The following is a 27,429-nucleotide window of genomic DNA, read 5'->3' on the forward strand; positions in this document are numbered from 1 at the left end:
CCATGGGACGTCCCAAAGCAGTCCCTGGGGTGGGAAACAAACTTCCATCAGGCCAGCGGACTCACCACCGCAGCCTGCAAAATCCTTATACCTAGGCTGGCGTCCGCCGAAGCGTAGGTGTGGACTTTGTGAAATTCTACAAACGTGTGAACAGATGACCAGGTTGCAGCTTTGCAAAGCTGCAGCGCAGAAGCTCTGTGGCGTACCGCCCAGGAAGCACCCACTGCCCGGGTAGAGTGCGCTCTGATCCCCGGAGGAGCCACTCGATGCTTAACCCGGTATGCCTCCAAAATTGCCGATGTGATCCAGCGAGCAATAGTAGCCTTGGAGGCCGGGTGACCTTTCCGCGCCCCATCTGGAATGACGAAAAGAGAGTCTATCTTTCGCAAGGAAGTCGTCCTAGACAGATAGACTCTCATCGCCCTGACCAGATCCAGTTTGTTCAGGGACCGCTCCCGAGGGTGAGTTGGACTCGGACAGAAGGACGGCAGAACAATATCCTCATTGAGGTGAAAGGAGGACACCACCTTCGGAAGAAAAGAGGGCGGAGGCCGCAGAACTACCTTGTCCTGGTGAAGTACCAAGAAAGGAGAGCGGCAAGAAAGAGCCGCCAATTCCGACACGCATCAGATGAATGTGATGGCCACCAGAAAAGCTACCTTCCAAGAAAGGAGAGAAAGGGAAACATCCCTGAGAGGTTCAAAAGGAGAACCTTGCCAAACCTCAAGAACCAGATTAAGATCCCATGGATCCACGGGCACTCGATACAGAGGAGCCGTGTGAGCCACGCCCTGAAGAAAGGTTTTGACCTGAGGGCGGGAGGCCAACGTCTTCTGAAATAAAATGGACAGCGCCGAAACTTGACCCTTCAAGGAACTGAGAGCAAGCCCCGCATCCAGCCCTGCCTGAAGAAACGCCAGAACGGAAGGGAGCGAAAAGCACATGGGCGCGATGTTATTGGCCTCACACCAAGTGAAATAGGCCTTCCAAGTACGGTAGTAAATTTTGGAAGATGATGGCTTCTTGTCTCGGATCATGGTATGAATTACTCGACCGGAGAATCCTGCTTGTTTCAAAACCTCGGTCTCAACAGCCACGCCGTTAAATTGAGCGGCCGAGAATTGGGGTGGCAAATCGGGCCTTGAGACAGCAAATCTGCCCTGTCTGGAAGTTTCCAGGGGGCATCCGCGAGAAGGTTGACAATGTCTGCGAACCAAGACCTTCTGGGCCAATTCGGGGCGATGAGAATGACTGGAATTCCTTCTGCTTTGATCTTCTTCAACAGCTTGGGAAGAAGAGGCAGGGGAGGAAACAGGTAGGGGAGCTCGAACTGCGACCAAGGAATGGCCAGAGCGTCGGCGCCCACTGCGAGAGGATCTCGAGCCCTGGATACAAACTGTGGGACTTTCCTGTTGAGGCGAGAAGCTAGCAGATCTACGTCTGGGTTTCCCCAATGACGGCAGAGCTGAAGAAATACCTCCGGATGTAGGGACCACTCTCCTGCCGCGAGACCCTCGCGGCTGAGAAAATCGGCGGCCCAGTTGTCTACGCCGGGAATGTGTACTGCGGAGATTGTCGGTACCGAAATCTCTGCCCACCAAAGGATCTTGGACACTTCTGCCAGGGCTGAGACACTCAGTGTCCCTCCTTGGCGGTTGACATATGCCACCGCTGTGGCATTGTCTGTCAGAATCCGGACAGGCAGGCCCCTGAGGAGCCTCTCCCAGTGGACGAGAGCCAGATGGATCGCTCGTATCTCTAGGACGTTGATCGACAGAGTAGATTCCTGAGTCGACCAACGACCCTGAACAGTGTGATTGTGGCATACTGAACCACAGCCGAGGAGGCTGGCATCCGTTGTTACAATCTGCCAGTGAATGGGAAGAAAAGACCGCCCCAAGAGGATGAGAGGTGACGTCAACCACCAGTTGAGCGACCGCTTGATCCGGCCTGAAAGACGAACAGGGCGATCCAGGGACAGAGCCGACCTGTTCCACCTCGACAGAATGGCGTGTTGGAGAGGTCTGGCGTGAAATTGGGCAAAGGGAACTGCCTCTGTCGCCGCCACCATCTTTCCCAGGACCCTCATGGTTGTTCGGAGGGACGGAAATCGTGTGGTCTGCAGTGATCGTACATCCTGCCGCAGGGAGAGAATCTGCTCTTGAGGGAGAAAGACCCTTGACCGACGAGTGTCGAACAGGAGGCCCAGAAACACAAGACGTCGAGTAGGAACCAGACAGGACTTTTTCCTGTTGACGATCCACCCGAAATTGGAAAGAGTGTCTAGGACGATCGTCAAACTTAGGCGTGCCTGTTGGAAAGAGGGAGCTTTGATCAGAATATCGTCGAGGTACGGAAAAAGAACGAGACCTCTGATCCTCAACAAGGCCACCGATGCAGCCACGATCTTCGTGAAGACTCTGGGTGCGGTGGCAAGACCGAAGGGCAGCGCGACGAACTGGTAATATTCCTGGCGAACCGCAAAACGCAGGAACTTCTGATGTCCGGAGAATATGGGAACATGTAGATAGGCATCTTGGATGTCTATTGAACACATGAATTCCTGCTCCTCCATGGAAGCGATTACCAAACGAACCGACTCCATCCGGAAGTGGCGAAGACGGACTCTCTTGTTGAGCAGCTTGAGATCCAAGATGGGTCGGACCGCCCCGTCTTTTTTCGGCACGACAAATAGGTTTGAATAAAACCCTGTAAACCGCTCCGCTTCGGGAACGGGCACAATCACCCCGGCACTGAGGAGATAGTCGATGGCCGTAAAGAACCCCGGGATCAAAGCTGGATCTTTTGGAGGACGGGATTCGAAGAAACAATCCTGTGGAAGAGAGACAAACTCTTGTATCCTGACGATACAACCTCCCTGACCCAAGCGTCCTCCACTGAGGCCAGCCAGACGTCCTTGAAGAACAGGAGTCGACCTCCCAATTGGAAGGGACCCTCGGGAGTCCGAGGATAGTCATGCTGATGTGGACCGTCCAGATCTGGGTCTGGATGGTCTGCTCTGCGAAGAGTGGGAGCGCCAGGAGGGAGTGGGTCTGAAGGAAACTTTCTTCCTATCTTGGCGTGCCTGCGGTCTTTGTTAGTTGGAGGAGGTCTCCGCCGTATTGAAACGGCGGTAAGCCCGAAAGGGTCGAAACTGACGCCTTAGTGGAGGTCTGCGAGGCTTGGACTGAGGCAGGAGAGAACTCGTGCCTCCGGTGGCGTCCTTAATAATCTGGTCCAATTGGGAACCAAAAGGTGCACTCCCTGAAAAGGCAGATTAGTAAGAGACTTTTTAGAAGACAAGTCCACCTGCCAGGCCTTGAGCCAAATTGTCTGTCGGATTGCCACTACATTGCTTGACGCCTGAACTGCGCAGGATGCCGCATCCAAAAAAGCAGAAAGCAGATAATCCCCCGCATGGGTAATATGATTGGCGAGATCGGCCAATCAATCTGGTTGTGCTTTCTCTAGGATGCCCTGGCGAAGATCCTCTGCCCAAGTAGCTATGGCCTTTGCTGCCCAGGATGAAGCAAAGATTGGGCATACCGCCGTCGAAGCCACTTCGAAGGCAGACTTCGCTAGGGATTCTATAATCCTATCATTAGAATCCTTTAGAGACGCCACGCCTAAAAGCGGGAGAACCGTGTTATTAGAAAGCCTGGACACGGGCGGATCGACCGAGGGAGAGGCAGACCAGTTGTCCGTGAGCTCTTTAGCAAACGGGTACAGAACGCCGAGACGCTTTCCTCTTTGAAAGCGTCTGGTCGGATCTTCTCTTTCCCTGGTAAAAATCTTTCCAAACTCGGAATGCAGAGGGAATACCCTGGAGGGTGTTTCCTCCCGTCTGATCGAAACCTCCTGATCTGAGGATTTCGCAGGGGAGTCCGCAATGTCGAAGGTATGATGGATCGCTGCAATGAGGTTCTGTACAGTAACCCTCATGTTCGCATCCTGGTCCGAATCCAGCTCTAAGATCCCCTCAGATGACCTGACCGAGAGCGCCTCACCTGACTCGGGAGAGGAGGCCCGGGAGGGAGGCTGACGAGAAGGACTATGTGGTGACATGGGGCAAGGAGAGGATTCCAGCTGGAGATCCTGCCTGGGTCTTTTGCGACTAACGCTGGCCGACTCAGATGGAACCTCTTGAGGTCTGCTGGACCCTGTAGAGGTGTCCAGGGGCAACTTATCCAGAACGGCTACTAGGGACAGACACCCTGGTGAGGTCTGCCACAGACTATGATAGAGACGAAGCCCAGCCGGGCATGGGGGGGTTAACTCTCACCTGGGGCCATAGATGGCTCCTGGGCGGCGTCAGGTTGAATTGGATTGCTACAGTCCAGGCATAGGGAAGTGGACTGACCTGAGGGAAGTTTGCGATTGCAAGAAGAGCATGCAAAGAATTTGACTAGAGTGCAGGAGGGAGCCGCAGGGCGGCTACGGTCAGATTTGGAGTTAGACATAGTGAAACCTGAGGTAGTGCCGGAAAGTTGGGGGACAGGAGGCAGAGGAGGGTGTCAGTCTGCAGAGCAGAGCCTACTCACGGTCCAGTGTCCTGTAGATGCTTCCAGCAAACGCTTGCTGAGTCCCCCAATGCTGCACCACTCGTTTGGATTTGCGGAGCCCTCGATGGGGAAGAAGACGGAGTCCGGCTGACAGGCAGAAAAAATGGCGGGCGCCTGAGAAAAGCCGGGTAGAAAAGCGCGCGCTTCCTTGATCAGACAGGGAGGAAGGGGCGGGCTGACCGCAGAAAGGAGGAGGAAGATGGCACCGCCCGCTGCCTATAGGCAGTCTAGGGGGCTGAACACCGCCCCTGGAGCGCAGAGCCCGAGGAAGAGAGCGGTGGGCGGGCTTAGGCTGGTTTCACACTTGCGTTTTTTTTTTGCGGGATTTTAGCGCTAAAAAACGCATGCGATTTTTTTTCCTATATTTTGCATGGGATGCGCTTATGTGCGCATACACATGCGTTTGTACGCGTTTTTCCGCGCATGCGTTTTTTTTTGCGGTATGCGCTCGGGCGCACAAAATGCAACCTGTTGCATTTTTTGTGCGTCAGACTTGCCTCAAAAAAACGCATGCGCGCGCAATGCGTTTTTTTACAGCAAGACACCCATTATAAGTCTATGGTGAGCATATGTGCGCATTGGCATGCTTATGTATGCGTTTTTTTGCACATGCGTTTTTTTTTTACCATTAGTTTAGACAATGGAATTTAGGGGTTTGGGTTAGAGTTAGGGTTAGTTAAGGGGGTTTAGGGTTAGGGTTAGGATCAGGGTATGGTTTGGTTAAGGGTTAGGATCAGGGTATGGTTTGGTTAAGGGTTAGGGTCAGGGTTTGGTTTGGTTAAGGGTTAGGGTATGGTTTGGTTAAGGGTTAGGGTCAGGGTTAGGATCAGGGTATGGTTTGGTTAAGGGTTAGGGTCAGGGTTAGGGTTAGTAAAGTCATGGTTTGGGTTAGTGTGAGGGGCCACCTAATGTTGGAAAAAAACGCAAACGCGGTAAAAACGCACTAAAAACGCATACAAACGCATACAAACGCATAAAAACGCTGCGTTTTTTTCATGCATGCTCATAAAAATGCTTGAAAAAAACGCAGCATCTGTATGCGTTTGTATGCGTTTTTTCAATGCTTTTTTTGCGGGAAAAACGCGCTGCAAAAAAAAGCAAGTGTGAAACTAGCCTTAGAACGGGCGGAGAGAAGCCCCGTCTGAGGAAGAAGGCGGGGGGGCGTGGTCGCGACGCCAAAGTAGGCCCAAACTGAAGCCGGGGCCTGTAGTAGATGCGGCGGCCGCCGTGAAGCGCGGGGCGGCGCGGAGACAGCGCCGCACTGCCACGGCGATCGCTCCTCAATGGAGCCATGACTAGCCCGGCTGCTAACCATCGCTGAAGTGCAGCCGGGGAGGATGATGGAGGCCTGACTACAGCCCGGCTGCTGAAAAGCACCGAGATAAGTGCAGCCGGGGAATTCAGGGAAAGGAAGAGGCTGCTGAGGGCTCGGGGTCCTATACTTACCCTCTAGTCCTGCCGCTGTTCAGTGTCTTCTGGTACCTGTGGAGAGAGAGGTACCTCTATCATCCAGCCGAAGGATGTCCGCGTCTCTTCCGGACCGACAGGCTCTGGTGGGCGAGTGGGTGGGAGACGGGGGACGGGGACCAGTTGGATCGCCTGACACGCGTCCGTGCTCAGGCTCTTGGTCCTTCCGGGAGACCTATGAGGATACAGGGTGGCAGTTCACGCTGTACTCATAGCCTCCTTGTGGGACTACAGATGTGACCGTTCACTCTGTATCCCTCCGCAAAACCTGAGAAGAAAACGACGCACATGGAGGTAGATAAGGGTCTAATGGAAGACCCATGTCCACCTCCTACTGACACTAAGCTAAACTGAGGAATTTCCTGCCGGTCGGTGGGGTGTACACTGCGGAGGAGGAGCTAATCTTTTTTTGTGCATAGTGTCAGCCTCCTAGTGGCAGCAGCATACATCCATGGTCTATGTGTCCCCCAATAAGGCGAACGAGAAATAGGTGATTTTTATGTTCTGCTATATAAATGTATAGATTTGTACTTGCAGTTTAACATTATTGATGTGTTAGCGTGAAAGCACTGCTGTTTCATAGTGCTTATGCCTTCACAATAGTGAGTTCAAGTTCTGCTGTCTCCACAAGAGTTGAGCACAGCGGATTTGTACTAGATGCCGACTAATAGGACAATAAAAGTAAAATCGTATTTGCTGATCTCTACACTTCAGCAGCAGAATAGAAACGTGTAGTGTGGAGGAGTATACAGGGAAGAGTGGCATACGCTATAATTTGGTAAACCAGCGAATGCTGCTCAATAGATACATATAGTATATTCAATCAGCTATTTCATATTCCAAGTAGCGCAAGTCTATATATCTACATTAGAGGCTTTACATTATATACACAAGCTGACAAAAAAAAGCTCTGCTGTGCTTTATAACAGACCTTGAAATAACCATTGTGAAGTTACAGCAAAGCAGTGAGTGGAGTGCAGCCGAGTGGCGTTAGATGCTATTTCTGCTTTTATAGTGAAAAGTCACAGTAGTGCAAAAAAATAAAAAATCTCATGACAACGCCTCACACCTTATTCTGAGGTGAAGTGCCATATATCTTTTTTTTGGACATTATGCATTGTGTGAGGCGTTCAACAATATAATCAGTGTTGCAAACTTACACTCTTTCCAACATCATCCTTGGAGCTAACCAAGTCCTCCATTTCAGTGCGCAGCTGCTTGTTATGCCTTTCTAACTCAGCCTTTAATTCTATGGCCTCTTCTAAGGAACGGGCCAAAGAGAGAGCTTTGGTCTCTTTTTCACGAGCCTCTGCTTCAGCACGGTCACGTTCTTCTGCATATTTAGCCGAAATGGTCTTCTCCTCACCAAGTAACTAAGATCAATCATAAATAAAGAAAAGTGCATTGTAATTACAGTACAGGCAGAAGAGGTTCAGATTAGAAAGCACATTATGCATCACATGCACATTTAAACTATGTGCACACGTGCGGAATTTCTGCAGCAAGTCCGCAACTCCCTGCCGCGGGAAATACGCATGTGAAATTCCCGCGAAAAACTAGCGTTTTGCAAGCGTAATTAGCTTGCAGAATGCTAGCGTTTTCCAAGCGATCTGTAGCATCGCTTGTAAAACTGATTGACAGGTTGGTCACACTTGTCGAACATAGTGTTTGCCAAGTGTGTCCAACTTTTTACTATTGAAGCTGCCTCGCGGTGCTCCCAGCAACTCCCATTCCCAGCGACGCCTTGCGACAATGACCCCAGATGACGTAGCATCACGCGAGACTGCTACGTCATCACAGGTCATTGTCGCAAGGCATCGAGGGAACGGGACTTGCCGGGAGCATCGCTGAGGCCTGGGAACGCTGCAGGGGCCGCCAGAAGGTGAGAATATCACCATTTTTTATTTTAATTTTAACAGGGATATGGTACCCAGGGCCTGGAGGAGGAGTCTCCTCTCCTCCAGACCCTGGGTACCATCCGCACATTTTCCACTTACTTTGCGCATGGTGGGCATAGCCACATGGGGAAAGTAAGCGGATCAATGCATTCCTGTGTGTGCGGAATCCCCGCAATTCCGCACAAAGTATGAGCATGCTGCGTAATTTTTCCATTTGCCTGCAGATATAGGGTTAATCACATTTGATACTGTGCAACGCCAGCACTGAGTCCCGCTGCCAGGATGAGATGAACTTTATTTACCCCTGTCAGGGTTCAGCTTCCAGTCAAGAGTGGCGCAGTCACTGTTGGTCACCAATCTGTGTACAGAGACCAGTGGCTGTAACCATGTCCCAGGCACTGACTGACAGCCGGCCTCCATCCTGAGCTGCTCTCAGTCAGTGCCAGGATTGTGCTTACAGCTACAGCTCTCAATGCACAAAACAGTGACTGAAACAGTGACCCATGACTGGAAGCCGAACACTGACAGGGGTGAATAAAGTTCATCTCATTCCAGTAGCACAGTTCAATGCCAGAGTCACAAGGTGTCAGAACGTCATTAACCTACAGATTAACCCCATATCTGTAGGTCAATAGCCTTATTTAATGACAGGTTCCCTTTAAATGTTCTTTGGCTTTGATACCTGCATACCCTTAAATTAGTAAGGTCAGGTGAGCCAAACCCTGAACCTTAGCACAAGTGATCATCTGCGTAAGTGAAGAACGATGCAGAGATGCAACTCAACTAAAATAAAGTCTATTTTCAATTGCTTTTATTACCTGGTCAAACTTTTTCTGCTTCTTCTCCAAGTTTGACACAATCTGGCGTTGGTGATCAAGATCCACACTAATATCTTCTAGCTCCTGCTGAAGTCTAGTTTTTGTCTTCTCAAGTTTGTCATAAGCAGCCGCTTTCTCTTCATACCGTTGATTTGCACCTTCTAGTTCTTTCTGCAATTTTTTCTTTGCTTCTTCAATAGCGTCCAATGACCCAGTACTATCCTCCATTTTCTTTTTCATATCTGTCATCTAATAAATACAATTAGGGACATTTACAAATGGAATTTATACAACAGCAAATTGCACAAAATTGAGGAACATAACCTTTGCACCACTTTTAAAAAGAATTATGCCAAAATGTCACAAGAAAGCCATTTTAGTCAAAAAACATTATGAACTGGCATACAGAATCTAACTTTGGATCACAGTTAGTGTATCTACCTTTCATACCATAGGTTTGGAGTCTGAACACTGAAAAGCCAAGAGCAAGAATTACATTCTTTACCACAGAAGCTCCGGATCTGAAGATAATGTCTTCTTCTGACATATTCCTGCAAAAATCGCCTTTACCAATACCTTGGCATTTGTCATGTGAAATTAAAAAGACACTTATGGCAGCATTACAGGACACACTGGCCTTGATTTAGAGCTTTCTCAACAGAATTGTAGAATAAAAAGCTTTGAAAGTTTGCCTAGTTTTTGAGCAGCACTAGATTCAGCAAAAATCTTGCGACTTGGCATTATTTAATTTTTATACAACCGACAAAGACGACAAAGCTGGGGTCGGACAGAGTCTACACAACCCATCGCTTGTCAAATTCATGAAGAGTGGCTGTGTTCACTATGCCACAAAATCTTACTCTGCTCCCCGACTGGAGCAAGATCAAGGCAAGGCACACATTGAGATGCTTATAACTTTGCATCTCGCCTGATTCATTAAATGGAATCTGTCATGTGAAGAAAAAAAAAAAAAAAAAAAAAAAAAAAGATTTTAACCTGCAGATGTGAGGTTAATTTGCAGGTTAGTGTTCTTAAACCATGCAGCCGATGAACCCGAAAGTCCAGCTGCCTATAGGAAAGCAGGCATTAGTCCTATCGGTAATAGGTTTTCTGGAGTCCCTCATGACAGCACCATCAGGATGTTGTCCTTCATATCCTTGATAGGGACAGGAACACAAGCGGATAAAAAGGCCCCTCCCTCCACTGACCCTCTGTTTTTTTTCCCAAGTACCCCTCTATTTTCAATTTCCTTCTACATACGTTACCTTCACATAGCAGATAGTAACTTTAAGGGAGGGAATGTAACGGGTGATGTCATGAGGGACTACCAGAAGATCCATTACTGGTAAAATTAATGCCTGCTATCCAGGACGTCCATCTTGAGAGCACCATTAGGAGCATACCAAATGATACGTTCAGAGTAGGGCTACTGCTTGGATGACCTTTCTTCTGAAGGCAATTTTTGGCTCGATGAAAAACCAGTTTATAGCGTCCACTGAGGCCCCCGCTCGCTCTACCCATGATGTGGCTACTGCCCTAGTTGAATGTGCTCTAATGTTGTCTGGAGGAGGCGTTTCTTCTGATGAATAGGTCAGGCTCATCACTGACCTAACCCATCTTGCCAAGTTTGCCCGAGGTCTTTTCCCTGCAAACTGCATAAACAGATTGAGATCTATTCGCCAGTCTTTTGTGGTTTCCAGGTACTGGAGGACTACTCTGATGTCTATGGAATATAATGTCCATTTTTGATTATTTTAATGGTCCTGCCATAAGGAGGACAAGACTACTTTTGGTAGGAAAGCTGGACCTAGTCTCAGGATAATGCAGTCTAGGATCCTTACATATGGATTTTTGATGGAAAATGCCTGTATTTCCCCTATAGGTCTGGTTGTCGTTATGATGACCAGGAAGGCAGGTTTATACGGAGAGCGGCTCGTATCGTGATATGCATAAACCACTCAGGATTGTACTTAAATCCCAAGGTGGGGCATAGAATGAGACCCATTGTTAAAACCTACTTGTAGCTTTAACAAATCTCTCAATCCATGGATTCCCCAATAGCGGATAGTGCATGAAGGCACTCAAAGGCATGAGTCCTAGCACTTTAAAAAGATTTTTGTGTACTCACTGTAAAATCTCTTAGCCTCTAATTGGGGGACACAGAACCATGGGTGTTATGCTGCTGTCCACTAGGAGGCGACACTATGCATAATCTGAAAAAGATTAACTATGACTTCTCCTCTGCAGTATACACCCCTGGACGGCGTCAGCCTTCTCCAGTTTTGTGCAAAAGCATTAGGAGGAACATAAACATAACCATGCATGTAAGAAGACCACTATGTACGAGCTCAAAGAACAATATGAGTACTCAACCATAACAGCCCGTAAGGCCTTCTGTGATAGAATGCGGAGTGGGACTTCCTTAAGGGGTTCGAAAGGTGGTGCCTGCAATGTTGTCAGGACCAGGTTGAGGTCCCACGTTTCCAGTGGACGTTTATAGGGGGGAACTAATTGTGAAACTCCCTGGAGAAAAATCCTTACTTGCGGCTTGTTAGCAATGCGCCTCTGGAAAAGCACTGAGCGCTGACACCAGGCTCTTAAGCAAGCCTAGGGATAGCCTGGCGTCCAGGCCCGATTGAAGAAAACCAAGTACTTTTGGGAGGGAATAAGGGAGTGGAATCTGGCCGTGAGATTCGCATCAGGTAAAGAAAGCTCTCCAGGTACGGTAATAAATCTTGGCGGAGGCTGGCTTCCGTGCCCTGATCATGGTCTTAATGAAATCCGGTAAGAGCCCTGCCTGGGTTAGAACCCAGGTCTCAAGGGCCACGACGTCAAATTGAGAGCCCCTGAGTTCTGGTGATAGAACGGGCCTTGTGACAGAAGATCGGGACGGTCAGGGAGATGTCAGGGGGCGTCTGCTGTAAGTTGTACAATGTCGGCGTACCATGTACGTCTGGGCCAGTCTGGCGCGATCAGGATGGTTGGAACTCCCTCTTGTTTGATCTTCCTCATGACTCTGGAGATCAGAGGGAGGGGTGGAAAAATGTACAGAAGCTGGAACTGGGTCCAGTCCTGAACCAGGGCATCTGCTCCAAGCCACCGCGGATCGCGTGTCCTGGCCATGAAATTGGAGACCTTGGCATTGAGATGGGATGCCATTAGGTCCACGTCCAGGGTCCCCCAGCGATGGCAGATCTGGTGAAAAATTTCGGGATGAAGAGTCCACTCCCCCGAGTCCATTCCTTGTCTGCTGAGGAAGTCTGCTTCCCAGTTGTCCACACCCGGAATGTGGACCGCAGAGCGTACCGACCTCGTGTCTTCCGCCCAGTGGAGGATATGTGCCACTTCCCTCATCGCCTGGGTACTGCGGGCTCCGCCTTGGTGATTCACATATGCCACCGCCGTGGCAATGTGACTGTATTCTGATAGGAGAGGCTGCCAGCAAGTGATGAAAGGCTCTCAGTGCCAGGAAGATGGCCCGAATCTCCAGGACGATCATGGGCATGGTCGCTTCCAGTGTTGACCACTTGCCTTGTGATGTAGGTGCACCACACCCCAACCTGTCAGGCTTTCGTCAGTGGTCAGAACCTTCCATTGACCTGAGAGAAAGGATTTTCCCCTTGCAAGCGAGGTTGGCTTGAGCTACCAGTGCAGGGACCTCCTGGTTTTCGATGTTAGCCGGAACTCCCTGTCGAGGTAGAAAGAAGTCCTGTCCCAGGACTTGAGGATTGCTAGTTGAAGGGGTCTGAGGTGAAACTGGGCAAATGGTACCGCCTCCATTGCTGCTGCCATCCTGCCGAGGACTCATGGCAAACCGGAGAGATCGGGGAGGATTGCGGAGGAGTATGTGAACTCCCAGACGGAGAGCCAGTGCCTTGTCCCTGGGAATGAGCACCAGACCCCTTGAGGTGTTGAAAAGCATCCCCAGGAATGTCAGAGACTGACTCAGGGTAGTCGATGACTTTTGCAAGTTGACTAACCAGCCCAGGCGACTCAGTGTTGATTGTGATTGAGACACTGACCTCGCAGTCCTTGAAGGTGGGAGCCTTGATAAGAAGGTCGTCCAGGTATGGAACGACTATTATGCCTCTGGAGTGTAGAACGTCCATGGTGGCTGCCATGGTTTTTGTAAACGTCCTGGGAGCCATGGAGAGTCCGAACGGAGAGCCACGAACTGGTAGTGATCATGGTCGAGAAATCTCTGATGAGCGGGAGCAAATCGTTATGTGCAGGTATGCGTCCTGTATGTCTATGGAGGCGAGAAATTCTCCCTGCTCCATGGACGCAATGATGGACCGAAGGGACTCCATGCGGAAATGACGAAACCGTACATATTTGTTGAGTAGTTTCAAGTCCAGTATGGGCCGTACGCAGCCTCCTTTTTTGGGGACTACAAATAGATTGGAGAACCCTCGGAAGCGCTCGGTTGCGGGAACCAGTACTATGACTCCTGCTTGAAGGAGGGAGGAAACCGCGTGGCGGAAGGCACGAGCCTTGTCTGGTGGCTTTGGGGGAACAGAGAGGAAAAACCGGTTCGGTGGGCTGGAAGTGAACTCTATCTTGTATCCGGAAAACACTTTCCCTGATCCACCTGTCTTCTGTAATAGGCAGCCAGACTTGAAAGAGTAAAAGTCGTCCGCCTACGGGTGGGGTGTCTTCCGGAGTTCGTGAGTCATGATGAGGAAAAAGTCTGAGGTTTTCCTCCTTTGGGCTTTGCCTGGCCTGCTTTCAGCTGCCAGGTCCTGTCCAGCCTCTGCGCCGCCCGTGGGTTGTCCCTGCGTGGAGAGCGGTTACGATTTTGTGCTGGACGCGAGACGGACCAGCCTGAAGAATTCCGAAAGGATTGGAATCGTGTTTGGTTATGCCATTTGAACGTGCCTTTAGGATTTAGTTGAGAGAGAGGTACTCTTCCCCCCAGTGGCAATGGGTATCATTGTGTCCAACTTTTCATCGAAAAGTCACCCACTGAGGTACGGGAGGCGTGTGAGGGACTTTTTCGAGGCCCGTCCGCTTTCCATTCCCGTAGCCAAAGGATACGCCGGATTGTGATGGCGTTTGATGCTATTCCCGCTACACCTCTTCTGGAATCCAGAGCTGCATGAAGCATGTAATCTGCTACCACTGCTATTTGAATCGCTTGGTCCGACAGCTCAGGATTGGAAGCTTGGAGGCCATCCTGCAAATTTTTGGCCCAAGCCAGAATGGCTTTGGCCGCCCAGACTGAAGCGAATGCGGGAGCCAGGGAGGCCCCTGCCGCTTCGAAAATTGAACCAGCCATGCGTTCTACCTGCCGGTCTGCTGCGTCTCTAAGGGTTGAGCTATCTGGCAGTGACAGGAGGGTCTGTGCTGCTAGCCTAGAGACTGGAGGGTCCACTTCAGGCAGATCTGTCCACTCCTTGGTGTCCTTCTGTGGGAAAGGGTACCTTGCCTCCAAATATTTGCAATTGGTGAATTTCTTCTCGGGCTGCGAAAACTGCTTAGTATCACCTGAAATTCCGGGTGATTAGAGAAGACCTTTTTTTTTTTTTTAAACCAGTCATTTTTATTTAGGTTTCAAAAGATTTTAAACAATAAACAGTGGATATCAATATACATGTAACAATTCACATAACTTGTAATACAATCAAAGCCATCCCCCCCTCCCCCAATACTCCTTATGCCGGGTATACTTGAGAGTCTTAGCAATCAAATCACAGTCATCCAGGCGGACCATATTTTTTCGAAAGTTCTTTCACCATGCCTACGCCTGTAAATGCTTTCCTCTAAATGCATTACCGTACGTGTCAGCAATAAATTCCCTCCTAGTGGGGGGTTCCTAATCCTTCCATTTTCGTGCTATTAGTTTGCGTGCCACATACAGCAACCTCGCTATTGCCACTTTGTAATGTTCTGAGACAGGTATCCCATCCACCTCCCCCAAAACAAACAGCACTGGATTCCTGTCGAGCGTACATGCATAAGCTCTCTCAATTTTGTTGATAACGACCAGCCAGTATGCCACCAGCCGCGGACACGACCATAGCATGTGTAACAGTCCGGCCTGGTCTGTGCCACATCTAGGGCAGCTAGAGTCTCCCCTCAAGCCCGCCTTGAATAGGACCAGCCGTGTTTTGTATGTTCTATGTATTACATATAATTGGGAGAGCCGTGCCTGCTCGCTTAGAGAGATCTTCGGGACATATTCAAGAATAGCCTCCCATTGTTCTGTTGTGAGGGTACCCACCTCCCTCTCCCATTTACTCTTTGCAGTGAGGTGATTGTCCCCCAGATAGGAGTGTAGTAGATCATGATATATGCTCGATATAACTCCCCTCGTCCCTCCCTTCATACACACAAAGTCTAGTACAATGTCGCCCTGAACCGTCATGGCTCCCAATCTACACTGTGCCCTCCAAGCATGTCGAAGCATATAGTATTGAAACCCCCATACCGAAGGCAAATCAAATTCCTCTCTCAATGTCTCAAAGGTCTTCAGGTCCGTTCCACTCTGCAGCTGGCACACATCTCACTCCTTTCGCCTTCCAATTGCCCATTTGACGCAGTTTATTAAGTTCCGGCAGATGCTCATTGTCCCACATCGGTGAGTACCTAGTCAGCTCATCCACCCCTCTGATCCTTTTAATGGTGTCCCATACCTTCTGAATCATGCCTATGGTAGGATATGGTGCTCCCAGTTTCTTAAAGGTACCATCCTCTAGACCCTGGATAAGTGGGCGTCTCCCCGTCACATGTACCAGCACCCGGTGAGCTGCTCCTCCACAATCGAGCTCTCTCCATCCCCTGACATGCTGGCCCTGTACTGCCAAGAAATAGACCCATGGATTTGGTGCGGCCAATCCTCCCTCTTCCTTTCCTTTTTGCAGAGTTCCAAAATGTAATCCGTGCCTGCTTCTTGCCCCATATCAAGGATCTGAAGATAGAATCAATGCCCCGAAACTGTTTTTTTGGTAGCCATATCGGCGAATTGTGCAAAACGTACATTAGTTGTGGCATAAGGACCATCTTAATCAGGTTAGTTCTACCCGTTACCGTTAAAGCCAATTTGCACCATGCACCTATTTTCCCTTTAAATTTCTCTAGCAGAGGAACCAAATTCAGACCCGTGAATCGGGACAGTGGAAGAGCTACCCATATCCCTAGGTATTTAAACTGTGAAACTAGCTGGAGTTGTTTCCCCCTCTCATCTATCTCCTCCGCTTCTATTGCTCTATCCACAGCCATGACATAAGACTTGTGCCAATTTATCTCCAGTCCCGAAATGCTCCCAAATTGTTTAATTACATCCATCGCGCACCCCAGTGTCTCTCCTGCACTTTCCAAAAACAGGATGTCGTCGGCATACAATGATATTTTTTCTTCCAGCTTCCCAAATTTAAATCCGACCACTCCCCTCTCAGCTCTGATCTTGGCCGCCAGGGGCTCCACTGCCACCGCGAACAATAGCGGGGACAGCGGACACCCCTGCCTTGTGCCCCTATGCAAGTCAAACATCCCGGACTGTTCTCCATTCACCTTAACTACCGCCTTTGGGGATGAGTACAATAACTTCACCCAGGCCATGAACGCGGGGCCAAATCCCATCAGTTCCATGATTTTCCATAAGTATTGCCATTCCACGCTATCAAATGCTTTCCTAGCGTCCAATGACATCACTATTCTCCTGCCACCATTATCAGCAGGCAGTTGCATATTAAGAAATAATCTTCTTAAGTTAACAGCCGTGGAGCGGTTAGGCATAAAGCCCGACTGGTCCTCGTGTATAATGGTATGCGCAACCCCGGTGAGCCGGGTGGCCAGGATCTTAGCGAGTATTTTGACATCCGTTGTCAACAATGAAATGGGCCTGTACAACTCCGCATCCATGGGATCTTTTCCCTCCTTCGGCAGAACTACTATCACCGCTTCCTCCATTGATCTCGGCAGTGCCCCCGTCACTAAAGCCTCATCAAACACAGACTTCAATTTCGGAGCCAGCAGTTCCACTAACTCCCTGTACACCTCCCCAGGTAGACCATCAGCTCCCGGTGATTTGTTATTGGGCATAGACAGTATTGCACATTCCACCTCCTTCACACTCACAGGTTCTTCCAACCTCAACCTATCTTCCTCAGACAATTTAGGTAGTGAAATGCCTTCCAAAAATTACTCCACAGCCCCTTCTGTGTCCCGTGCTCTCGAAGTGTACAGTGCCATGTAATATGCCTTGAAGACCTCCAGTATGTCCTTTGTGTCTGTCAGAGTCGCCCCTGTTTGATCTCTCAGTTTATACACCCTGGAAGACTCCCTCTGTGCCGCAGATATCACCGCCAACAAGTGCTACTCTCTCTCTCCTTCAAAGAATTGGGCTTGCTGAAATGCCCTTTTCCTCTCAGCTTGCATCATGTGCAGTTTATCAACTGCCTCCTGAGCCAATTTTAGTCTATTGTGAGCTTCACTCGTTGGCGCCAAAATCATGTCTGCCTCCGCTCTTGTCAGGTCATCCTTTATTTGTTGATCTGCCAATTTAGTTTTGGTCTTACACCTTGCAATCTCACTTATAAAAAGTCCCCTCGTAAACGCCTTCATGGCATCCCATACCGTTGTGGCCTCAGTACTCCCTTCGTTCATTTGGAAGTAGTGCTCTAGCTCTTTGGTTATGCCACCCATGTCCACCACTTTAAGCCACGTCGGGTGAAGATGCCAACCTCCCCTCTGACCCTGAGCAGATCTCACCAGAAGCATGACCACCATAGGACCATGATCCGAGAGAGTCCTCTGTAGGTATTCCACCTCCCCCACCATCCAGTCCATAGCGGTATCCCCCAAAGCCAGGTCTATCCTCGACAGTGTTCCATGTGTTGCCGAATGACATGAAAAAGTCCTCTTACCCTCATTTCGTACTCTCCACAGATCTACCAGGCCAATTTCCCCTACATACTTGCCAAAGGCAGTCATCCTGTCCAGTCCAGCTTCCGTACCTGCCGGTCTTACTTTATCCCAATAATCATTCATAGTGTTGTTAACATCTCCCATAATCAACAACGGAGTCTCCCCCCATCTGCCCGTCAGTTCCAGTACTGCTTGTAGTTTCTTTTTAGAGTAAGGTGGAGGGATATATAAAGCCACTAAAATCATTTTGTGTCCGAACAATCTGCAAGCAATCCATACATACTGCCCTTCACTGTCTACATGCACTTCCAGCTCTTCATAATGTGTGTTTTTGTGTATTAGGACTGACACCCCCCTGGAGTACGAGGAATAGATTAGAGAAGACCTTAGGCTGTTTCAGAACACCTTCAAAGCAAATCTTGCGTTCTGGGGCTTCCGGGGGTGGATCAGAAATGTCCAGCACCCGATGGATGGAAGAGATAATGTCCTCAACTAGCGCTGCATTGCTAGGGGTACCGGGGACCAGAGACCTTTCCGTTTCGTTGTCCGAGTCAGAGTCACAGATCCCTTCCGAATCCTGCGTATCGCTGAGGCATTCCCTGGTGGGCGAACTGGGGCAGAGGTCTCCTGTGTTCGGGGATCGCTGTGGAGATCTGTGTTGTCTGTCCCTAGTAGGGGACGGTCTAGGTGACCTGGAACTACGGTGTCTCTCTCTAGAGGGGGATGACCGTGTGCTATGGGATGACACAGATGAACGCGACCTGTGGGTCCGCTTACGTCTGGGAGAGCCAGAAACGGCCTGTCCCTGAGTGGAGCTGTCCCTTTGCTGGGTAATGCTCATAGCCGAGACATGACCCTGCAGAGCCTGGCGTAATGTGGAGATCAAGTTATCTATGGACTGCGTCAGACTGACATTTGAGTAGCCCATGCCGGCGTGGTAGCAGACACTGAAGCATTGGTAGGAGCCTCTTGGGGTTCTGACCCAGTATTTTGGATACAATCCCGGCAGTGCGGGTACATGTTGCCACTGGGGAGAGTGGTTTTGCAGGCTGTGCAGAATGCATAAAAGCAGTCCTGCCTGGTTCTCTTGTACCTTGAGCCCGGCATAGTGCACAGAGTGCAGAAGGGCTGGCTATGCAGAGGGCCCTACAGGGGTGGCTATGTAGAGGAAACCTATAGGGGAGCCTTATAGGGAATATGGGTTCACAGCAGAGTAAGAAAACCCAGCTGTGATCTTACCCCACCAATGTGCCCCTAGGTCCAGCACCGTAGATTCACAGTCCTGTGCCCCCCAGAGACTGGCTGACGTGCTGCTGATGTCACAATGCCTTCTCCTGCAGCAATTCTGACCCAGAAATGGCCACTGAGAGGACGAGGAGGAAGAGGAAGGGGGCGGAGAGATGAAAAGGGCGCGCAGAGCTATGTAAAAACACGCCCTGTCTCGATCCGCCCCTTCTATGACACTATAAGGTGTCATATTTGTCATCCGGGGGGGCAGGGAGGAGGCGGCGGCTTCAGCTAGGCCAAAGCCGCGGTCTAAATTTGATGTCTGATGCCCAGAAGGGCTCCAGGCCGGCGCGGATGTCCGGGAGGGGTCGGATCTGAACCAGACCCCGCCCCCCCCCCGATCTAAAGGCAGGGTAGCGGTGGGGCTAGTAACAGGAGCGGGGCCCTGTGAGGGGTCCCCCTGAAGCGCTATGGAGCTGGCGCTGCCGCAGAGACAGGGGCACAGGAGCCCCTCGTACATAAAGCAATCATTAGTCCAAGAACCCTCAGTTTCTTTGATGGAAACTTGCAATTTTCTTCTGAAAGCTAGAAATCCATTTGAGTTCCTCTTTATCTGGTAAGACGGAAACCTGCTGGGCAAAGATTTTTTTTTATCTTCCTGGCAAGAGATCTGATATTTTCCAGTTTATAATCCATCCCAAGTTCTTGAAAACTAAGATGGTTTATGTTAAAGCTGGCTTTTAGCTGCTGGGGTGACACTGCAATTAAAAACAGGAAATTGTCCAGATACTGGACAATTAATATTCCTTGTTCCCTCAAGAAAGCCATAACCTCTGCCACAAACATGATAAAGATGCGTGGTGCTGAGGAAAGACCAAACAGAAAGCATCTGAATTGTTAATGCTGGATGTTTTCTAACCAAGATCTAGCATACACATTACCATGTTTTCCTTGATCAATGGAAAAATAGATCTTATTTTGATTCCACTTTGAACTTTTTGTAGGATACCCATCTGTTTAGAGACATTAGATTTATCATTGTACTATAGTAGCCCTGTTTTTTTTTTTTTTTTTTTTAAATGAAAATAGGCCTGAGTAGTACCCCAGAAACCATTCCATCTCTGGCACTGGAATTACTGCCCTAGAATCAACCAACTTTTTATGTCCATCAATCTTCTTGAGCCTGAATAGTTAAGCATAATCTTCCATGAGGGATCTACACAAACTATTTTGTATCCTTCCACTATTGTTTGACGTATCCATGGGTTTTTGGATGCTTCTCTCCAGGCCCTGAGTGTACTGGAGTCTTCTCCCCCCTAACGACGACATTTCTCGGCATCAGTCTACCCAAGCAATTTGCTGAACTGGGAAAGGTATTTCTTCTTTAGACTCCCTTTGGTTAGCTCCAGCTACCAGTTTTTAAAATTTACCTGTAAATTTAGTTTCTTGATGGAAATGAGGCCTCTGAAAGGACAATATTCCTTCAGTTTCTTTTCATCTGGAAAACCTTTCTTCACACCTGAGGCTCTTTCTAGAATGTAGTCTAATACTGGACCAAATACTTGAATGCCAGAAAAGGGAATAGAGCACAGTTTGCTTTTTGAGTGACTATACTCCAATCAGGTTTTTAGCCAGATGGCTCGCCTAGCAGTGTTGGAGAGTGCCCCATCTAATCATCTCAGCTGAGTCGTCTGATCCAAATCCCGTTGCCATTTTGAGTAATGGAACAGATTCAAGGTTCTCATCCCTGGATGTCTTTTACCTTAGATGAGCATCTAACTCCTTTATCGATATATTCATGAATCTGGCTACAGAGGTGGCTGGTATGTTGGTCTCAAAAAAGCATGGGAAACATATGCAGCGATAATTAAGACTATCTGCCCTTCTGTTCAAGGGGTCCTTTAAACATTATGAATTCTCAAATGGGATAGCGATTTTCTTTGCAAACCTGGCTATAGGGATATTGACTATGGGAATTTCTTCCCATAATTTTATTTCCTCCGGCTCAAAAGGTAGATGTGATTTTAAACTTCTTGGAATAATTCTCTTTTCCATGTCTTCCCATTCCTCTAGAATCATAGCCTTTATATGTTTATTAACAAAAAAATACTCTGTTCATACAGCTTCTTAATCCTCCAAACATTTCATCCTATATTGGAGGAGGGGCTGGAGAGTATCCTCAACCTTCATAGTATTTCTCATGGCTGACCGTGCCAGTGTCTTCTAAAGAGAAAAAAAGGAATTTTTTTTCTTTGGGGTGGGGGGGGATTGAGAAATTCTTTTCTTTACTCCTGCTCAGGGTCAGTATAACCGGACAACTCTTCAACCTCTGAACTGAATTTCAACTACCACCGCAGTCTTTTTTTGCCCAGGAGCCATCTGGGAAGATTATTGGAATTTTGAACCTCTTCTCTTATTATGGTCCTCATGTCAGTTCTTTAACCACCTTCTTTGCAATAGCCTCTAGGCATAAACGTTTCCTATACGCGTCAGGCAGTTTTGTATTACATATGGTACATCTTTTCCCTTTTCTTTTAGGTGCAGAAGGTGTCAGATCTGAGGAATTTTCTTGTTCTATAAGGAACAAAGGCTAGTATAATGTAACACTGCTGGAAAAAACACTCCAATAACTCACTTGTACTGGGGTTTCAGCAGGGGTATCAGAATGGCCAATGGTTTGTCCTTTCATAGCTGTCAGTCTAGATGCACAGGCAACCTCCGTTTCCCTCTGGAAATAGTTAAATAGTATCTCACCTGTCTGAATAGCCAAGAGGAGTTACCTTTAATTGGGATTTGGTGACTTTTAAATCTCTGTAATGCCTTCCATGCTGGAATGCACACTGGGTACTTGAGGCCTGCGCATTATCACCTCTGTAACCCGGAAGCCCCCATGCAGTCTTCAGCATTCACAGGAGCTGTGCGCAGGTATGGGGGGGGGAGGGGCTTGAGGGAGGGAGTGGTTCAGTGGTTCACCCCAGGAGCCATAGCTCAACCGGACAGGCTGGGGGACACCTTAATCAGCAGGATGCCATCCTCTGGACTCACGGCAAAGGGAGAGACGAGAGGACCCCATCCCGATTCTCTTGAGCCCCGGAATCAGGCGCTCCTGCGAATGAAACATGCAAGTATACCTCCTCTATGTCTGTCCCTGATAGGGACAGGAAAAACTGTGGGTTGCATCTTCCTGTGCCTACCAAGGACATGAAGGATGACCTCCTGATGGTGCGGTCAGTAGGAAAATCCTGGAAACTAACTTTGTCCCTATTAGCAGCCTCCGGCTTTCAGTCAGAGGTGTGGATTCAGTCACCTCTACGCACAGTAAGCAGTAGCTAAAACCATGTTTTGGCACTGACAGCCAGCTCCGCACTGATGCTCTGTAGAGCCAGCTGACCCGTCAGTGCCAGGATGTGGTTACAGTCACCGCTCACTATGCACTGAGCAGTGATTGAAGCTGAGCCAGCCACACTGCTGACAAAGGTTTAGGCTGTCGGGAGATTAGTTATTTTTCTCCTGGCAGTGGGGCTCTGCGAAGAAGACTTCAGAATGCTCTTAAACTGCAGATTATTATTTTTCACATGACAGGCGTGCACCGTGAAAAATGCTAGTCTTGATGAATCAAGTAATTGTGTTTACTTATAAGGTCTAAGCTTGTACACTATAAAAGTGAGTTTTAGTGAATCTCCAGAACATTACATCAGGTAGGCTAAATTTAAAGCAGAATCATAGAATCGTAGAGTTGGAAGGGACCTCCTGGGCCATCTGGTCCAACCCCCTGCTCAAAGCAGGATTCGCTAAATCATCCCAGTCAGATGTCTGTCCAGCCTCTGTTTGAAGACATCCATTGAAGGAGAACTCACCACTTCTCGTGGCAGCTTGTTCCACTCATTGATTACTCTGTCAAAAAGTTTTTTCTAATATCTAATCTGTCTCCTCCCATTCAGTTTCATCCCATTGCTTCTAGCCTTTCCTTGTGCAAATGAGAATAAAGATGATCCTTCTACAATGTGACAGCCCTTTAGATATTTGTAGACAGCTATTAAGTCTTTTCTCTGTCTTCTCTTTTGCAAACTAAACAATCCCAAATCCTGCAACCTTTCCTCATAAGACAGGGTTTGCAGACCGGTCACCATTCTGGTTGCTCTTTTCTGAACTTGCTCCAGTTTGTTGATGTCTTTTAAAATGTGGTGCCCAAAACTGGACACAATATTCCAGATGAGGTCTGACCAAAGAGGAGTAGAGGGAAATAATGACTTCACGTGATCTAGACTGTATGCTTCTGTTAATACATCCTAGAATTGCATTTGCTTTTTTTGCTGCTGCATCACACTGTTGACTCATATTCAGTCTGTGATCTATTAGTATACCCAAGTCTTTTTCACATGTGCTGTTGCTTAGACCTATTCCTCCCATTCTGTATATGCTTTTTTCATTTTTATTGCCCAGATGTAGTACTTTGCATTTTTCCCTGTTAAAAACCATTCTGTTAGTTGCTGCCCACTTCTCCAGTTTATTTATATCTTTTTGAATCCTCTCTCTCTCTTCTCTAGTATTAGCTATCCCTCCTAGCTTTGTGTCATCAGCAAATTTAATGAGTTTACCCTCAATTCCTTCATCTAAATCGTTGATAAAGATGTTGAATAATACAGGGCCCAGGACAGAGCCCTGTGGTACGCCACTTGAGACATTCTTCCAACTGAATACAGAAGTGGTATAGTCAATAGAAACAGTAGACGCACTCCGACTAATGGGTGAAGTTACACCAAAAAATTTACTTTTGATTTTTGTTAATGACAAGACAACAGCAGTCATATCCTTTCGTTGAACTGAGTGGAGTATCACACACAAACACGTCAGCTTTTAGGAAAACATACACCAGGTGTTTCACCTGATCACTAACCTGAGCCTGCAGTGTTGAGATCTGCTTTGACAAGTTTCTCTTTGCTTCCTCCTCTTCCTCTAGTTGCTCTAGGAAACTATTTTTCTCATCTTCCATTTGTTTCAGTTTTGTACTAAAGCTAAGTTTTTGACGAGTTTCTTCTTGCAAAAGTTCCTAAAAGAACAAACAAGGGTGATAAAAGGTACTTGCCAAAAGTCTTGATTTTATAGGTAGTAGCATCCAAGTGGCTTGTTCTAAGGTTATATCTGCTGCATGGAAAACTTCCATGAAACCAGCGAATAAGACTAAAATTTAATAAAGAACACCTTACATGAGAAAGGCTCAATAAGGAGCAGATCCACGCCAACTTTAACATACACGGTATACTGTGCTACAAATGTCGGTTACATTATTTATAATGTGAATTGTAAAATAAGTTACATGCCTGAGTGTCTTGAAGTTGAGATTCCAATGTAGAAAAGTCTTTGGAAACTTTGATACACTTGCTGTCTGCTTGAGAAAGAAGCCCTGTGACATTATCCAATTCTACCTGTAAGTTTTAAGAAAGGGTTTATATCACAGATTAGAGCCACAGAATATGAATCAGTTTTCAGTTAGTAAAGAAAATGTCCATTTACGGCAAATAGGCTTTAATAAGAAAATACAGTCAGAAAGTTATGGGGAAGATATTTTGCCTGAGCTGCTGTTAAAGGGAATCTGTCACCCCTTTTTTGAGATATCATATAATGATATCATTCAATTGTGTGTCACATAAGGATTCTCTTAGTACTTTTGCTTCCCCCCTGACAACACACCTTTCATGCATAAATACCTTTTTTATATCGTTCAGATGTACGTAAACTGCCACTGTCCGGTCTGCTGGGCGGGGCTTATTCACCTGCTCCCCCCTCCCTGTCTTGCTCTACGCATTTCTTCTTGTGTAGAGCAAGACAGGGAGGGGGGCGAGCAGTTGAATAAGCCCCGCCCATCGGACCGGACCGTGGCAGTTTACATACATCTGAACCGATATAAAAAAGGTATTTATGCATGAAAGGTGCATGGTCAGGGGGAAGCATAAGTACTAAGAGAATCCTTATGTGACACACAATTGAATAATGATATATGATATCTCAAAAAAGGGGTGACAGATTCCCTTTAACAGCATTAAGAAACTTGCTTTAACCCCTTAATGTCCAATGACGGACAGAGTCCGTCATCAGACATTTCCCCTGCTTTGATGAGGGCTCCGGCGCTGAGCCCGCATCAAAGCCGGGACATGTCAGCTGTTATGAACAGCTGACATGTGCCCGCAATAGGCGCGAGCGGAATCGCCGTCCGCCCGCGCCTATTAACTAGTTAAATGCCGCTGTTAAAGCTGACAGCGGACATTTAAATAGCATTTCCGGCCGCCGGGCCGGAAATGACGTCATCGCCGACCCCAGTCACGTGATCGGGGGTCGGCGTCATGTTGCCTGGACAACCAGAGGTCTCTATGAGACCTATGGTTGTTCCAGGCATATGGCTTTCAGCGCCACCCGGTGGTCGGCGCTGAAAGCACAGCAGTAAATCTGCTACATATGGGCGATCTGTTCATCGCCCATATGTAGCAGAGCCAATCGGGTTGCGCAAGCTTCTAGCCTCCTATGGAGGCTATTGAAGCATGCCAAAAGTAAAAAAAAAAAAAAAAAAATGTTTAAAAATAAAAAAAATTAAAAAAACCTAAAAGTTCAAAATCACCCCCCTTTCGCCCCAATCAAAATAAAACAGTAAAAAAAAAAATCCCACACACACATTAGGTATCGCCGCGTTCAGAATCGCCCGATCTATCAATAAAAAAAAAAGCATTAGCCCAATCGCTAAACGGCGTAGCGAGAAAAAAATTCAAAGCGCCAGAATTACGTTTTTTTGGTCACCAAGACATTGCATTAAAATGCAATAACGGGCGATCAAAAGAACATATCTGCACAAAAGTGGTATCATTAAAAACGTCAGTCCGGCACGGAAAAAATAAGCCCTCACCCGACCCCAGATCATGAAAAATGGAGACGCTACGGGTCTCGGAAAATTGCGCAAATTTTTTTTTTTAGCAAACTTTGGAATTTTTTTTTACCACTTAGATAAAAGAGGACATAGACATGTTTGGTGTCAATGAACTCGTAATGACCTGGAGAATCATATTGACAGGTCAGATTTAGCATCTAGTGAACCTAACAAAAAAGCCAAGCAAAAAACAAGTGTGGGATTGCACTTTTTTTGCAATTTCACCGCACTTGGAATTTTTTTCCCGTTTTCGAGTACATGATATGGTAAAACCAATGATGTAATTTAAAAGTACAACTCGTCCCGCAAAAAATAAGCCCTCACATGGCCATATAAACGGAAAAATAAAAAAGTTATGGCTCTGGAAAGAAGGGGAGGGAAAAATGAAAATGTAAAACCAAAAATACCCCTGGTCGTTAAGGGGTTAAAGCCAACTCGCTGCTGTGATTTTTTTTTTTTTTAACAGCAAGATTTCAGGATTTTTTTATTCCAGTCTGGATAGCAATATAGAAAATGTACATGTATAGCCCATTGGTCTCAAATTAAGAACTTCCACAAATTTTTTAACAAGAGGCTAGGATAAAGAATTTGAGACAAAAATCAAAGAAAAAAACGTGATGGGATCATCAAGAGACTCACTGATGTCCGACAACCTTATCAAGAAACCCAGGGAGGATGGTTGTAGCAACAATCCAATAATTTTACAACATAATCCTCAGAAATATCTTCTGAGGAATATTGTATAAACTCTGGCATATATTAAGGGAGGACAAAATCTTGGGTGAATCACTACTCAGTCAACCAGTATTCATGTTTAGGAAAGCCAAAAATATAGGGAACACTATAGCCCCAACTGTGCAAAATGTTGAACCCAGGAATGGGTTAATTACCCCACACCTGGGCCTAAAAGGCTTTTATCCTTGCAAAAGATCTAAAGTAAGTGGCACTCTACCTCCACATAACAAACAACCTTCCAACAAGATAATGAGATGTACACCAAAGACTTTATTTCATGCCATACTAAATGCGTAATATACTGCACTGAATGCCCCATGCCATAAAAAACATGTGGGCCGCGCAAAGAAAACTCTGTAAAAGAATCAGTGAGCACATTAACAAACAAAAAGGCAGTGGATCATCAGTTATCCAAACATTACATAGAGAAACAGAGGGAACCTTAAAGGTACACAGCTATGGGGGATACAGGTGGTTAGGGAGGATTGGAGAGGTGGTAACTACATCAAGAAAATGTCTTGCAAAGAGACAGTGGATTTTTAACCTAAACACCATAAAACCACATGGTCTGAACAATGATGTATAACTATTTGGTTTCCAATGAAACCTTTTAAAATAAATAAAGCGGCCCCATCATGACTCACATGATTGATTAGGTATCTGGTCTGTGGTATATAAGGTTCCCCCTTTTTTAATGCAAGTAAATATCAGTTATTTTTCTCATATCCCTTTTAATTATATTTTTATCATCTAGTTGTATTTCTTCCTAGTATTTAAATCATTTGGACACATTTTTACTTCCGTGCATCTCAAGCTGCGAAGCAGCCCTTTTACAAAGGAGGGCAGCCCCTAGTATGTGTCACATGACTCTCTAGGGGTCACCTAACTGGAGCTGTAATTATCCCTGATGAAGGAAGCCACAAGCTCCCGAAACTTGT

At 47.4% G+C, this 27,429-nt stretch overlaps 1 protein-coding gene across 2 annotated transcripts in view; it reads right to left on the bottom strand.

Moving 5' to 3' along the window:
- The window catches only part of MYH9 (myosin heavy chain 9), a 247,741-nt gene that overhangs the window by 26,070 nt on the left and 194,242 nt on the right, over window positions 1–27,429 (bottom strand). For both annotated transcript variants that reach the window (XM_073557995.1, XM_073557996.1), the window contains exons 29-32: window positions 24,162–24,266; window positions 23,738–23,890; window positions 8,746–8,994; window positions 7,190–7,402 (exon numbers count right to left, since the gene is read on the bottom strand). In XM_073557995.1, the coding sequence (XP_073414096.1) occupies window positions 7,190–7,402; window positions 8,746–8,994; window positions 23,738–23,890; window positions 24,162–24,266 (720 nt within the window). The remainder of the gene's footprint in view (window positions 1–7,189; window positions 7,403–8,745; window positions 8,995–23,737; window positions 23,891–24,161; window positions 24,267–27,429) is intronic.

Source organism: Dendrobates tinctorius, unplaced genomic scaffold (genome assembly GCF_039654945.1).
Source record: "Dendrobates tinctorius isolate UK_male_01 unplaced genomic scaffold, ASM3965494v1 ptg000012l, whole genome shotgun sequence".
NCBI lineage: Eukaryota > Metazoa > Chordata > Amphibia > Anura > Dendrobatidae > Dendrobates > Dendrobates tinctorius.